This window comes from Pimephales promelas, chromosome 6, assembly GCF_988280905.1.
Source record: "Pimephales promelas chromosome 6, fPimPro1.hap1.1, whole genome shotgun sequence".
Lineage (NCBI taxonomy): Eukaryota > Metazoa > Chordata > Actinopteri > Cypriniformes > Leuciscidae > Pimephales > Pimephales promelas.
The window spans coordinates 1,958,018-1,973,084 of NC_142774.1; the positions used below are offsets into that span (position 1 = coordinate 1,958,018).

General features: G+C 41.2%; 2 protein-coding genes across 3 annotated transcripts; both read right to left on the reverse strand.

The window, feature by feature from the left end:
- Positions 1-314: 314 nt before the first annotated feature.
- On the reverse strand, positions 315-8,609 carry LOC120490099 (uncharacterized). 2 transcript variants are annotated; one of them, XR_016168980.1, is made up of 2 exons: positions 739-8,609; positions 315-421 (listed from the first exon to the last, which is right to left on the reverse strand). XR_016168980.1 is itself a non-coding variant. In XM_089132664.1 (2 exons), exon 2 carries the CDS (start codon positions 7,223-7,225, stop codon positions 1,334-1,336), a length of 5,892 nt encoding a protein of 1,963 aa, XP_088988790.1. In that variant the 5' UTR covers positions 7,226-7,879; positions 8,197-8,609; the 3' UTR covers positions 322-1,333. The 2 variants fall into 2 exon arrangements, 1 of the variants encoding a protein (XP_088988790.1); XM_089132664.1 differs by having other exon boundaries at positions 322-7,879; positions 8,197-8,609.
- Positions 8,610-10,697: 2,088 nt separating this feature from the next.
- Positions 10,698-14,891, reverse strand: LOC148978449 (B-cell receptor CD22-like). The gene is made up of 10 exons (XM_089132644.1): positions 14,827-14,891; positions 13,528-13,872; positions 13,181-13,429; positions 12,345-12,599; positions 11,989-12,243; positions 11,632-11,889; positions 11,298-11,540; positions 11,094-11,214; positions 10,911-10,956; positions 10,698-10,715 (listed from the first exon to the last, which is right to left on the reverse strand). Exons 1-10 carry the CDS (start codon positions 14,885-14,887, stop codon positions 10,698-10,700), a joined length of 1,851 nt encoding a protein of 616 aa, XP_088988770.1. The 5' UTR covers positions 14,888-14,891.
- Between the last annotated feature and the right edge of the window lie 176 nt (positions 14,892-15,067).

A 15,067-nucleotide genomic window follows, 5' to 3' on the forward strand; every position in this document is an offset into this window, starting at 1 on the left:
TTCCACAATCTGAACAGATGATCGCCTAAACAATCAAAACAAACAGCAGCACAACAATATTATAGCCCAGATTATAGGATCTGTGGTTATTAAGATGGTACTGGTAAGTTGGTACTGGTTAAATTGCTATTGGTTAAGATGGTGCTGGTTGAGTTAGTACTGGTCGCCGTTGTAAATGAGAATTTGTTCTCAATCGGCCTACCTGGTAAAATAAAGGTTAAATAAAAAATAAAATAAAAAAATAAAATACTGGTTAAGCTGGTACTGATTAAGATGGTGCTGGTTAAGGTGGTATAGTGGTTAAGTTGGTGCTGGTGTAGCGGCCCCTTGGATTTACTGATCAAGACGCAGAGAGTTTCAAACGGGTGTCGATTTATTTATGCCTCTCAACGTGCACCATGCACCATGAACACCGTGAAAACTACAAAATAAACAGAAGTACAAAATGCTTCAATGTAGTTTCACAAATAATTGCACATAAATAATGTTCACATATTAATCATGTTTACACACAATGCAAATCATTTTTAACTAACAACCAATATTACTATGAAATGTTTTTAAGCCTTTATGACAAAATATCACATGCTTTTACATGAAATACAATATGGTTGCTCACAGAGATGATATTGCTTGTATATTGACGACATGTGCAATTAACCATAAACAAATCAAGTAGTAAGATTTCTTTTCCTTAAAATCCCTTCTAATGACAATAAACTAGACACACTTTCATACCTCATTCCGCTATCCAAGGACGCTATTCAAATAGTTTCCACCATCAGCTATTGTGCTCTCGTGACACTCTCACAGTTCGTAGGTCTTAGAAATAACACGTACAAACAATACAAAATAATAAAATCACAATGAGAACACTTTCTTTACAAGAATCAAAGGTAAGAACATGAAAAATAACTACATGTTTAACAGTTTTACCGTTCTTCCGACGACACGTGAGCATCACATTATGAGGAGAGAGTGGCAGGAAGTTTTTTGCGTCACAAACACATTAGCAGAAGAAAATGCGCCTTTTTCAAAATAAAAGCCAAACAGACAAAGTGACACCGTAGAACTATAAATATAATAATAATATAATATAAAATATTTATATAAATGTAATACTATGTAAGATAATATTAAAGTGAATTATCAGACATTTACACTCCCACCAAATCCTAGTACCATGAATGAACAAATATACAGAGTGAATGAATTGTACAGGATTTCTTGACTCTAAGAAATGAATAGCCTTAACTTAAGCTATCAGAGGTGTAACTATATAGCCTCACAGATAATAAACTGGTGTGCAGTGATGTCGATTGCTTTCTTCTAATCAGTTCTCAAGAAGGAGCACCAATTTTTTGATCGGTCTCTCAATTACTGAGGGCTTGGATGGAAGATCTTGTTTTTTATAAGGTTTCCTCTCCCCAACTTGCACCTTAACTCGACGAACTAATCCATCGCTACCTTGAACAGTCTCAATCACTCGTCCAAGCTGCCACTGATTTCTTGGGAGATGGTCATCTTTAATAATGACAATATCATTCACATTGAGGTTGCGCTGAGGTGAGTGCCATTTCTGTCGTATGGACAAGTTCAACAGATACTCCCTTTTCCAGCGGCTCCAGAACTGTTCAATAAGATACTGAACTCTTCTCCACCTCCTTGTCGCATACAGGTCCTCCTTGACAAATTCTCCAGGAGGAGGAAGAGCAACTTTAGATTTCATCATTATGAGGTGATTCGGTGTTATAGGCTCCAGTGCCTGAGGATCATTGAGTCCATCCACTGTTAACGGGCGGCTGTTAACAATAGCCATGGCCTCATATAGCAGTGTTCTGAGGGAGGCGTCATCAAGTCGGCCTGGGCACTGTGCAAAGGTGGCATTCAACACGTTTCTAACAGTTCTGATCTGGCGTTCCCAGACACCGCCTGCTTGACTGTCAGAGGGAGCATTGAAAACAAATTCGCACTGCTTCTCAGTCAGGAAGATTTCCAGTTGCTTAGTGTCACATTGTTTAAGTGCTTCCTTGAGCTCATTCCTAGCGCCAACAAAATTAGAGCCTTGGTCACAGTGCAGTTGTTGAACAGCTCCTCTCAGGCTGATGAAGCATCTCAATGAGTTGATGAATGAGTCTGTTGACAAATCTTCGAGCATTTCAATGTGAACTGCTCTAGAGTACAGACATGTGAAAATCAAGCCGTATCTTTTGTATTCTTTGCGGGCTTTCTTTACAATGAAAGGGCCGAAACAGTCCATGCCACTGCATGTGAAAGGTGCTGAGGCTTCGACGCGTTCTTTGGGAAGTTCGGCCATTTGCTGTGTTTCTGTCGGCCGTCGCAGTTTTCTGCAAAACACACAAGCGTGTATCAGCTTGGCGACTAACTTGCTCCCACCAATTACCCAGAATCCATTAGCCCGAAGCTCCATTAAAGTCTGGCTTCGCCCCTGATGACATGTCTTAGTGTGGAAATGGGACACAATCAGCTGGGTGATGTGACTGTTGTTTGGTAGGATGACTGGGTGCTTGACTTTGTAACCTAGCGATGACTGGTTTAATCTCCCACCAACACGAAGAAGTCCTTCAGACAAGATAGGGTCAAGGCGAAAAAGAGAGTTTGATTTCGGAAGGTCCTTTTTGCTCTGAAGAATCTTAATCTCCTGGGGGAAGGCTTGCTGCTGTACGATCTTAATCACTTCGTCTGCAGCCTTTGCACGCTCCTTAACAGTCACATACTCACTGTATTGTTTCTGTTTAGATCCCAACCTCTTGATTCTTGCCACCACTTTAAGAATTGTTGTCCAGGAGGAAAACTGACTCAAACGCCTGAGGATGTCATTGCAGTTTTTGACTTCAGTAGCAAGCACCTGAATTGTCTTGACCTCAGGATCCCCAACAAGTAATTCTGATGGAGCGCTGGGTGTTAGAAGTAATTCACGCTCCCAGAGAAACTTTGGACCACGCAGCCAGTTTGTTGCATGAATGTCTGAAGCACGAAGACCACGGGAAGCATGATCTGCTGGGTTTTCTGCAGTATCCACATAGTGCCACTGACTGGGATCACTGTTATCCCTTATCAGCTGAACACGGTTCGCAACAAATATGTGGAACCTACGGGCATCATTGCTAATGTACCCAAGCACAACTTGCGAATCTGTCCAGAAAACCTCTTCGTCAATCTTCATGTCAAGTTCACCTCTTAACATGACACTGACTTTCGTAGAAACCACTGCTGCTGCGAGTTCTAGTCTTGGGATACTTGTGACCTTTGAGGGCGCAACTCTTGCTTTCCCCAACACGAGACTGCAATGGACTTCATCCATGTCATTTTTATACCTGAGGTAAGAACATGCACCGTACCCTACGCAGCTGGCATCCGAAAAATGGTGCAGCTCCACTCTGACAATGTTACGGAAGTCATATGGGTGGTAACATCTCGGAATTGAAACCTCTTTCAACCTGTGAAGCCCATTTATCCACTCCTCCCACCGTGGCTTCATATCTTCTGGGAGTGGATCATCCCATCCGATGCCTCTGTGACACAGCTCTTGAAGTATACGCTTTCCAGTTAGGCTGAATGGAGCGATGAACCCAAGTGGATCATAAAGAGAGGCAATGACAGAAAGGCAACCACGCCGGGTTGAAGGCTGATCCTTTAAGCTGCTGCTAAAGCTGAAAGTGTCTGTTTTAATAGACCATTGAATGCCGAGTGCACGCTCTGATAGGGTTGGATCAAGTCCTAGAGGTTTGATGGTTGCTGCTCTTTCTGAGGGATCTAAGGAGGCGAGGGCTGCTTCCTCATTTGAGTTGAATTTATGGAGGCGTAGACCTCCTCTTTTGCACAACTCCTGTGACTCAGTGATCAGTTTCTTGGCTTCCTCGACCGATGGGACGCTGACTAGCCCGTCATCAACATAAAAGCTCTTCTCTACAAATGTTGACGCTAATGGATAGGTAGCTTTGTGTTGCCGAGCCAGATGTTTCAAGCCAAAATTGGCGCATCCTGGGGACGAGGCAGCTCCGAAGAGATGAACCGCCATTCTGTATTCTTGTGGCTCCTTCTCCAAATCTCCACCTTTCCACCAGAGGAATTTCAGATAATTCCGGGATTCGGGAGTGACAGAGAACTGATAAAACATTCTCTCGATATCACAGATAATCGCTACGGCCTCCTTCCTGAAGCGGCAAAGAACTCCTACCAGAGGATTGATAAGATCAGGCCCAGTTAGTAGAGTGTCGTTTAGAGAGACTCCATGGAATTTGGCTGAACAGTCAAATACAACTCTCAGCTTGTCTGGTTTTCTGGGGTGATAGATACCGTGATGCGGAAGGTACCACTCAGTCTCTCCAGCAGATGTTGCAGGGGCAGGCTCTGCATCACCCCTGCTAATTGTTTCTTCCATGAATGTTTTGTATTGATCATAATATTGTTTATTGGTCTTTAATTTCTTTTTAAGGCACTGCAGTCGAACCGTGGCTAGCCTCTTGTTGTTCGATAGTTTGGGTGGACTGTTGCCCTTGAAAGGGAGGGGCATCTCATAATGTCCATCTTTCTTCTGCGTGATGTTGTCACTGAGGAACTGTATAAAATGAACATCGTTCTGTGACACATATTTATCTTCATAAGTTCTCTCTGTGAAGTCTGATTCTAGGGCCTTTAGAACATCTGTTGCCAATGGAATTGGCAGTTCTTTTACTGTGAGCCGATGCACAAAGCTCTGACTTCCTTGTCTGTCAAGGTGAGGGTTTGATGAGCCTATGATACTCCATCCTAGATTTGATCTCTGTGCAAACGGTTGATTTTTCTCACCAATAATAACCTCAAGAGGAGCCAGTGCTGCTGGACAGTCATATCCGATCAGGAGCCCTACATCACAGTCTTGAAGGGGTGGTAGCTTATCTGCCAGATGTCTGAGATGAGGCCACTGTAATGCTGTTTCCTTTGTTGGGACATAAGACTTGTCCACCGGAATAAAGTCACGACTGTAAGCCTGCTGCACTTGGATGTGGTTCCTAGAATGCAGTCCTCGAACTTGTAGACCATGGACGTTTTTGCTAGATATGATTGTGTCAATAGCCGTCATAGTACTCAATTTTAGTTTGACTGGTTGGGCATCTACATTCAGCTTGTCAAGTACATCTTCTAAAATAAACGTTGAGTCACTCTGGGTGTCCAGTATTGCGTACGTAAGTACTTCTCTGTGTGGCTCTTGTATTGAAGACACAAGGACTGGGACGATACTTGAGGTAGCGGAAGCACGTTGTGTTGATGTATGGGATACGACCTTGTGCGTTTCAAAGCTTGCATGGTTTTCTGTGGAAGTGGTGCTGTTCGTTGTTGCTTCCACAGGTCTTTGTTTCCTGTCTTCGTGCAAGCAGGTTGGGTGACGACGGCTGCATATGTTGCATGTGTGTCGCCTCTTACACTCTTTGGTCATGTGACCCTTCCTCAGGCACCCAAAGCAGAGCCGATTTTCACAGATGAATGCTTTTTTGTCTTCACTACTTTTCGCTGCGAAGGTGGGACATTTGGTGATGTTATGAACTTCACTTTTACAGACAGAGCAAGGTGATTTTGGTTTACTGCCATTTGTTTCTTGTTTCTCCTGAGCGAAACTCTTTGTTTGTGTGTTTGTGTTGAAAGCTCTGGCTCTCTTTGGTAATCTTTCATCTGTTGCCTTGAAATTCATCAACAATGGAGAAGCAATAGGGTTACAAGCTATCCGCGCCTCTTTGCTCAGGAACTTTGTAAAGCATGCAAGATCTGGATAGCTGCCAGATGTGTCAAGTTCCTCTACAACAATTCGACTCCACTTGCGCACAATCCATTCCGGTAGTTTTTTGAGCAACTTGTGGTTTTCCTCACAATCGTTAAGGATAGCTAGTCCTTTGACATGTGGGATTGCCTCAGTGCAGCCTTGAAGGAAATCGGCGAACGCTTGTAGTGCTAGTGGGTCGTTTGTGTTGATTTTCGGCCATCTCATGAGCTTATCTCGGAACGCCTTTTGTATGATGAACGGGTTCCCATATCTGTCATGTAAGACTTTCCATGCTCCATGGTATGCACTATCTGAATCTCGATAAAAGAAACCTTCTACAGCTTTGCGCGCCTCTCCAGCAAGATAATTTTTGAGATAAAACATCTTTTCACTTGGTGGGAGGGGTTTTCTGTCAATGAGAGATATGAATGACATCTTCCAATCTGTAAACTGTAAAGGGTCACCACTGAACGTGGTTGGTTCAGGGACTGGCAAGCGGTTCATGCTTAATGAGCTGGCGATTGCTTGGGCTAGACTGACAGATTCTTGGGTCATTGTCCCTTCAGGAGCAGCTTGGTGAGGTTGGAAGGATGCAGCATCAGGATTTAATCGAGGTTCAGTTTCCGATTTGTAGCGAGCAAAGTAAGTTTTGTCAATCCCCTCATCATGGTTCTCAGAACCTTCAAAATCATCATATGCTCTCACACGCGCTGTTGCTATGGCAACGTCTTTTGCTGCTTGTAACTGCTGCAATTTGGCTCTTTCTTGTTCCAACTGTTGTTGCATTTCTACCTCCTTCTGTTTCATTTCTACTAACATTTTCGCCTCTTTAAGTTTCCATTCATTCTCTAACTTGTGAAGATGTGCTTGCTGTGTTTGGATTTCTTTCATGGCTTTTGATTGTTCCAGCTTAGCCGCAAGTTCTGCTTGTGCATTTACTCTACTGCTGTTGGTACTGGCTGAGCTGGAGTGGTTGCTAAGTCTCTCTGGTGACTCCGCTGAGCTTACCGTTTCAGTTTTAGTGTGGCCAAAGACAGATCCATATTCTTCTTTGTTTAATGTTTCTCTTACTCTTTCCTTCTCAAGTTGGTCATTATAATCTTGATTAATAGTCTCTAAACGGTTACTTATGAGATCACAAATGTCTTTTGTTAGCGTAACACAGGCATCCATTTTCTTTACAATCTCTGGTGTTGTCTTACCGTTGCGTAGGATAGGTTCATACTGCTGGCTTACGTCATCATGCTTCGTTTGAATGTCTTTCTGTAATTCATTAAGGTCTTCTGGTGAACAGAGGGTCTTTAATTTTTTCCTAGTCTCCCTTGCTATTAGCTTCCAAGCGTCATAGGTCTTGTTAAATGCTTTCTCACGTTTTCTGGTGTCTTGGTCATGCATCTCTTGGCCTTTCTCTGTTAGCTTTCGTTCACGTGAGCTGGACCTGACTGCTGTGTCTTTAAGCGACATCTTGTTTGTTTGTGCTGCTGCTTTAAGTCGAGTGTAACCTTTGATTGTCCTATGCCTGAATTCACACTTGTAAGCTGTAGTTATCTTTTACCACAGAGTAATGTTACCAAGCACTTACAGATTATGGACATCCAAAAGGATTTTTGTATAAAACAGTAACAACAATTCACCCTTTTCATAAATAAACGACACAAGCACTTTGGTCTTGAAATAGTCACAATTTTTAGAAGCGTTGGGAACTGAGAATTAGCTCACCAGTTATTTTGACCTTATAATGCCACCTTATTATTTCAGTCACTTCAGTTACGCTGTACGTTTGACAAGAAATTGTCCATTTTTTAGCGTTTTTGCTCCTTGGCATCCAGTGTCTCTTTTTGCATCCCTAGTTGTACCTTAAGCATGCTGTTCATTTCAAGTCTTGCCTGGGTGCAGGAGTTGGATTGAAGAGATGTAAACTGGCTGGTATAAGGTTGGTAGTTGAACCTCGGATGTGATGGCGTCAGCTTCTCACCAAGGATGACAGGGCTGGTGCAGCGATGAGTTTTCACTGTAGCGGCCCCTTGGATTTACTGATCAAGACGCAGAGAGTTTCAAACGGGTGTCGATTTATTTATGCCTCTCAACGTGCACCATGCACCATGAACACCGTGAAAACTACAAAATAAACAGAAGTACAAAATGCTTCAATGTAGTTTCACAAATAATTGCACATAAATAATGTTCACATATTAATCATGTTTACACACAATGCAAATCATTTTTAACTAACAACCAATATTACTATGAAATGTTTTTAAGCCTTTATGACAAAATATCACATGCTTTTACATGAAATACAATATGGTTGCTCACAGAGATGATATTGCTTGTATATTGACGACATGTGCAATTAACCATAAACAAATCAAGTAGTAAGATTTCTTTTCCTTAAAATCCCTTCTAATGACAATAAACTAGACACACTTTCATACCTCATTCCGCTATCCAAGGACGCTATTCAAATAGTTTCCACCATCAGCTATTGTGCTCTCGTGACACTCTCACAGTTCGTAGGTCTTAGAAATAACACGTACAAACAATACAAAATAATAAAATCACAATGAGAACACTTTCTTTACAAGAATCAAAGGTAAGAACATGAAAAATAACTACATGTTTAACAGTTTTACCGTTCTTCCGACGACACGTGAGCATCACATTATGAGGAGAGAGTGGCAGGAAGTTTTTTGCGTCACAAACACATTAGCAGAAGAAAATGCGCCTTTTTCAAAATAAAAGCCAAACAGACAAAGTGACACCGTAGAACTATAAATATAATAATAATATAATATAAAATATTTATATAAATGTAATACTATGTAAGATAATATTAAAGTGAATTATCAGACATTTACAGCTGGTAAAGCTGGTATTGGCTAAGTTAGTGTTGGTTAAGCTGGCACTGGTTAAATTGGCACTGGTTAAGCTGATACTGGTTAAGTTGGTGCTGGTTAAGCTGATACTGGTTAAGCTGGTGCTGGTTAAGCTGGTGCTGGTTAAACTGGCACTGGTTAAGTTGGTGCTGGTTAAGTTGGTACTGGTTAAGCTGGTGCTGGTTAAGCTGGTACTGGTTAAGCTGGTGCTGGTTAAGCTGGTACTGGTTAAATTGGTACTGGTTAAGCTGGTGCTGGTTAAGCTGGTACTGGTTAAGTTGGTGCTGGTTAAGCTGGTACTGGTTAAGTTGGTGCTGGTTAAGGTGGTATAGTGGTTAAGTTGGTGCTGGTAAAGCTGGTACTGGCTAAGTTAGTGCTGGTTAAGCTGGTACTGGTTAAACTGGTACTGCTTAAGCTGGTGCTGGTTAAGCTGGTGCTGGTTAAGCAGGTGCTGGTTAAGCTGGTACATGTTAAGCTGGCACTGGTTAAACTGGTACTGGTTAAGTCGGTGCTGGTTAAACTGGTGCTGGTTAAGCTGGTACTGGTTAAGTTGTTTTTTCTCACCTCACTGCAGGATCCGGCTGATGATCTCTTATATCATCACGTTGACTTTCATTCTCCTCTGCGCTCTTCGTCTTGGTCTTTCTGTGATGTTGGACAGTTGCGTACTGGACCTCCTCAGTGTCTCTGGATTCAGGAAACTGGTGCTGGTTAAACTGGTGCTGGTTAAGCTGGTGCTGGTTAAATTGGTGCTGGTTAAACTGGTGCTGGTTAAGCTGGTGCTGGTTAAACTGGTGCTGGTTAAGCTGGTGCTGGTTAAATTGGTGCTGGTTAAGCTGGTGCTGGTTAAGCTCGTGCAGATTAAGCTGGTGCTGGTTAAGCTGGTGCTGGTTAAGTTGGTGCTGGGTAAGCTGGTGCTGGTTAAGCTGGTGCTGGTTAAGTCGGTGCTGGTTAAGCTGGTACTGGTTAAGCTGATACTGGTTAAGTTGGTGCTGGTTAAGCTGGTGCTGGTTAAACTGGTACTGGGTAAGCTGGTGCTGGTTAAGTTGGTGCTGGTTAAGCTGGTACTGGTTAAGCTGATACTGGTTAAGCTGGTGCTGGTTAAGCTGGTGTTGGTTAAGTTGGTACTGGTTAAGCTGCTGCTGGTTAAGTTGGTTCTGGTTAAGCTGATACTGGTTAAGTTGGTACTGGTTAAGCTGCTGCTGGTTAAGCTGGTGTTGGTTAAGTTGGTGCTGGTTAAGCTGGTGCTGGTTAAGTTGGTACTGGTTAAACTGATACTGGTTAAGCTGGTGCTGGGTAAGCTGGTGCTGGTTAAGTCGGTGCTGGTTAAGCAGGTACTGGTTAAGCTGATACTGGTAAAGCTGGTGCTGGTTAAGCTGGTGCTGGTTAAGCTGGTGTTGGTTAAGTTGGTACTGGTTAAGCTGCTGCTGGTTAAGCTGGTGTTGGTTAAGTTGGTGCTGGTTAAGCTGGTGCTGGTTAAGTTGGTACTGGTTAAACTGATACTGGTTAAGCTGGTGCTGGGTAAGCTGGTGCTGGTTAAGTCGGTGCTGGTTAAGCTGGTACTGGTTAAGCTGATACTGGTTAAGCTGGTGCCGGTTAAGTTGTTGTTGGTTAAGCTGATACTGGTTAAACTGGTGCTGGTTAAGTTGGTTCTGGTTAAGTTGTTTTTTCTCACCTCACTGCAGGATCCGGCTCATGATCTCTTATTTCATCATATTGACTTTCATTCTCCTCTGCGCTCTTCGTCTCGGTCTTTCTGTGATGTTGGACAGTTGCGTACTGGACCTCCTCAGTGTCTCTGGATTCAGGAGTTTTTCCTCTAAATCTTTTGGGTTTCACACTGGCATACTGAGCGTTATTGACCAAATCCGGTTCAGAAAGAGACTTGTTAATTGTAGGAGAAGAAAAAGACAGAATGAGTTAAAAATAATCAAACTGCTGATGTAAATATACTAATGATTATCACATTATTAGAAAATACATCTATATTAAAATTATCAGAAAATTGAGCGAAGCCATGTAAAAAAAATAATGTCAAAAGTGATTTTTTTTTTCATGTGTCACGCCACCTGAGGGCGCTGTACATAAAGTTTGAGATTCACTGGTCTAAAACAAGATAAATATTAGTTTATGAACGTTTTTACTAGATTGTATTGATAACGTCCAATAATTGACAATGTGAGTTTCCCATCAGTCTGTACAGTTACAGTCTGAAACAACAAAACAATTGACTTTCTGCTTCTGTAAACTCGTGTTGTGTTTGGATGATTTACCTCTTTCACTGTGAGATCTTCAGCTTTAACACTCCTTCGTTTCTTTCTGTTATAATCACAGACATTAACAAAATATAATTATTCTATTTAAAAATTAGTAATAAAACAAACATTATCCATGTTCTTCTACATCAGACCAAAACTGAACGTGAACAATAACTGACATTTTTTTATTGAACTCACAGTATAATCAGGATGATGATGATGATGATGATGATGATGATGATGATGATGATGATGATGATGAATAATCCTCCAGATGTCGCTATGATCACAATCACATTCCTACCAGCAACATGATGAACTGAAAGAGGAAGATCATCATGATTAACTCTCCAAACTGATGAATGATGTGAAGATACAGGAGTGTGTTAATAAAAGCTTCACCTGTGACAGTTACAGCGTCTGATCTCTGAGATCCATGTTGATTGTGAGCCTGACAGTAGAAGCGTCCACTCTGTAGTGCACTGAAACTCTGTCCAGATCCAACAGCTGAGCTTTCATTCTCCTTAAACCAGCTGAAGTTCACAGCAGGAGGGTTTGAGTCACTGATGCACTTCAGAGTCACTGAATCTCCTGCCCAGATCTGACCAGACTGAATGATGGACACTGAGACGTTCCTGGGAGGATCTAAAATAGACAAAAATGAAAATTCACAAAAACTATTACACAATTATGTGTTTGGAAATTTTAAACAATGTGCAGATGATTATTAACTCACACATGATGTTTAAAGTCACAGTATCAGAGTTTTTCTCTCCATGTTCATTGATGGACTTGCACTTGTATTCTCCACTGTCATCAGATCTGATCTTTGAGATGCTGAAGATTCTTCCAGATCCTACAATCGTTCCTCCTTTAAACCAGCTGAAGTTCACAGCAGGAGGGTTTGAGTCACTGGTGCAGTTCAGAGTCACTGAATCTCCCTCCACTATTACACCAGATGGACTGATGGACACTGAGACGCTCCTGGGAGGATCTAAAAGTGAAATATGAATGTTTTAACAATCATATTAAACTTGACATAATAGATGTTTAGAGTATTTAATGTCTTGTTAATGAACCATCATTAACTCACACATGACGTTTAAAGTCACAGTATCAGAGTATTTCTCTCCATGTTCATTGATGGACTTGCACTTGTATTCTCCTCTGTCATCAGATCTGATCTTTGAGATGCTGAAGATTCTTCCAGATCCTACAATCGTTTCTCCTTTAATCCATTGGATTCCTGCAGGAGGGTTTGAGTCACTGATGCAGTTCAGAGTCACTGAATCTCCCTCCACTATTACACCAGATGAACTGATGGACACTGAGACGCTCTTGGGAGGGTCTAAAACAGAAATATTGATATTATCAACAATCATATTAAAATTGACATCACAGATGCTTCAAAGATTTAAGGTCACAGTTCCTGAAACATCATTAACTCACACATGACGTTTAAAGTCACATTATCAGAGTATTTCTCTCCATGTTTATTGATGGATTTGCACTTGTATTCTCCACTCTCATCAGATCTGATCTTTGAGATGTTGAAGATTCTTCCAGATCCTACAATCGTTCCTCCTTTAAACCAGCGGATTCCTGCAGGAGGGTTTGAGTCACTGATGCAGTTCAGAGTCACTGAATCTCCCTCCACTATTACACCAGATGGACTGATGGACACTGAGACGTTCTTTGGAGGATCTAACAGAAATATACAAAAACACTAACAAAGTAAATTTGACATCACTGACTCATTATTACACCAGATGGACTGATGAAGATCACAGGATTCACTGGAGGATCTACAGATGTCAGGTAAAAGTATTTATCAGTGGCTGCAGTTATTGGACAATTTCAACAAACATCCCAGTATGATTTAATACTAAACAGCGAATAAAAAATAAATAAAACAGTTTAATGCAGTTTTACTAGCGAGACACTGGTTTGCTTTATTCAGCTCATAGTCCTGACTTTAGCAGCGGCTGCGGCCATAAAATAATATTTTCGGATTAGATATGAAGACACTGATTGGCAAAAATGTTGTTAATATTGTGAATCAGCAATTGATTAAACGGAGACATGTGGACAGAATTTATATGCATTTTTATTAATTGAAAAAAAAACAACCCACTGCAATTGTTTTTGAGACGCGATACATCTGTTTTTTCTTCCAGATTTCAGTGAAAACACAAGAGCTCCCATGAAACTCACTGATCATTTATTAGTTTTATAAACTCTGTTAGCCTATTTTAAAAGGTGTATATTGAATAAAATGATCTCACACATGACATTGAGGTGAACATCAGGAGAGACGTGTGTGTGTCCGTCTACAGCACAGCTATATCTGCCTGAATCCTCTCTTCTGACTGGATTGAGGATGAGTGTGTTCCTGAATTGACTCTCAGTTAATATCTTCAGTGAGTTTCTGTACCAGATGAATGTTGCTCTGTCAGTCAGAGCGCAGCTGCTTTTACATGTCAGACTGACTGAATCTCCCTCTGTCACTCTCTCAGGAGACTCCACCTGAAGATCTGAACACAACACACACATTATATCTAGTGCTGCTGTCACACACTGATTATTATTCAACATAATGTACAGAAGAAGAGATAAACCTCATCAAAGTCACCTGTAACAGTAAGATTCACTCCAGATTCACCAATCCATTTATCTTTATCAGTGATGAATCTGAAATAGTACATGTGTGAATCCTTCAGTGTCACATGACTCAGTCTGACGGTGCAGTTCTGCTGTTTATCTCCCAGATACTGAAGCCTCTGGCGGTATTCAGTGTCATTAGACAGATCTAGAGGCTCAACACCATTTATTACCAGTGTTTTGGTCCAGAACGTTTTCGTGATCTGATGTCCAGTAGGGGGGTATGTATAATTGCATGTCATTATCACTGTAGAGTTGTTTAGTGCACAGATGTGTGGAGGACTGTAACTCACACCCCAATCAGCACTAGAAACCCCTGAAACACAGAAGTCAAACTGCTGAAAATGTTGTTTTATCAGTTCCAACAGATCACAAACACTTTATTATACTTGTAAACAGCGACTCATTACAGAGAATATTATAAATGAATCTTCTCAGAATCGTTTGAGTGTTGACGGATCTAAGTGTGAATTTCTTTATCAGTTTTGATGGAGGATGTTGCAGAAATAAACAGAAGTGAAACCAGAGCAAATACATCAGTCATGAACAACATGCTGCCCTCGAAAATAATCAAAAACATCACAATTAAGTCTAAGAAAACGTCTATGCTGACAAAATCATTTGACACACAAACCTCTTCCTCAAGGAAACCAAATCCTGTTCCTGGAGATCAGATTCAGATCCAACCCTGATCACACACACCTGTCTGCAATGATCACGTGCTTCTGCAGATCTTCATTAGCTGGTTCAGTTGTGTTTGATCAGGGTTGAAGCTGAACTTTTCAGGAAGATAGATCTGCAGGAACAGGATTGGCACTGCTCGATCACATCTCAATATCTTCTGAAGAAATGAACAAAAAAATCTGTTTGTCCAATCAAATGCTCTGATGAGTGAGAAAGTCCCTCCCCTAAACCACCTGACACTGACTAGCAAGTGAGATGATCCTCACTGCAGAACACGAAATCCAAGGGGAGGAGTTGGATCCAGATCAAACCCCTCCCACTTTCCATATACCTAACCCTAAGCCATGTCCGCCCCCTGATCCCTAACCCCACCCCTAATACACATCTAACGCCCCCCTGTGACGTAACGAAAAAACAAAACAAAAAAACTACAGGACATTTATAAAAGCCCATTGACAGGCCTCACCCAAACTTCCTGTTTCAAAAGTAAATGCATCAACATACCATAGAAAACTGCTCATTAAACCCTCATTATGAGGTTTTGAAAATAAAAATAATATAAAAAAGTAATGAAACATTAACTCACCGTGAATCATGAACAGAAAGACCAGAGGAAGAGGAGGAGCCATTCTGACCCTCATCAGCATAAAATATATCTATAATACAGCATTAATATAATCATCAGTATAAATATATCTATAATACAGCATTAATATAATCATCAGCATAAAATATATCTATAATACAGCATTAATATACTCATCAGCATATATTACATATATATATATATATATATATATATATATATATATACATATAACCGTTAG

Bases quoted from the DNA above. Each gene is read 5' to 3' on its own strand.
- LOC120490099 (XM_089132664.1), bottom strand. From the start codon at position 7,225: ATGTCGCTTAAAGACACAGCAGTCAGGTCCAGCTCACGTGAACGAAAG.
- LOC148978449 (XM_089132644.1), bottom strand. From the start codon at position 14,887: ATGCTGATGAGGGTCAGAATGGCTCCTCCTCTTCCTCTGGTCTTTCTG. The intron at 13,873-14,826 runs GTGAGTTAATGT...TCTGTGTTTCAG, and splicing joins CTTTCTGTTCATGATTCACG to GGGTTTCTAGTGCTGATTGG. The intron at 12,244-12,344 runs GTGAGTTAATGA...TTTCTGTTTTAG, and splicing joins TGTGACTTTAAACGTCATGT to ACCCTCCCAAGAGCGTCTCA.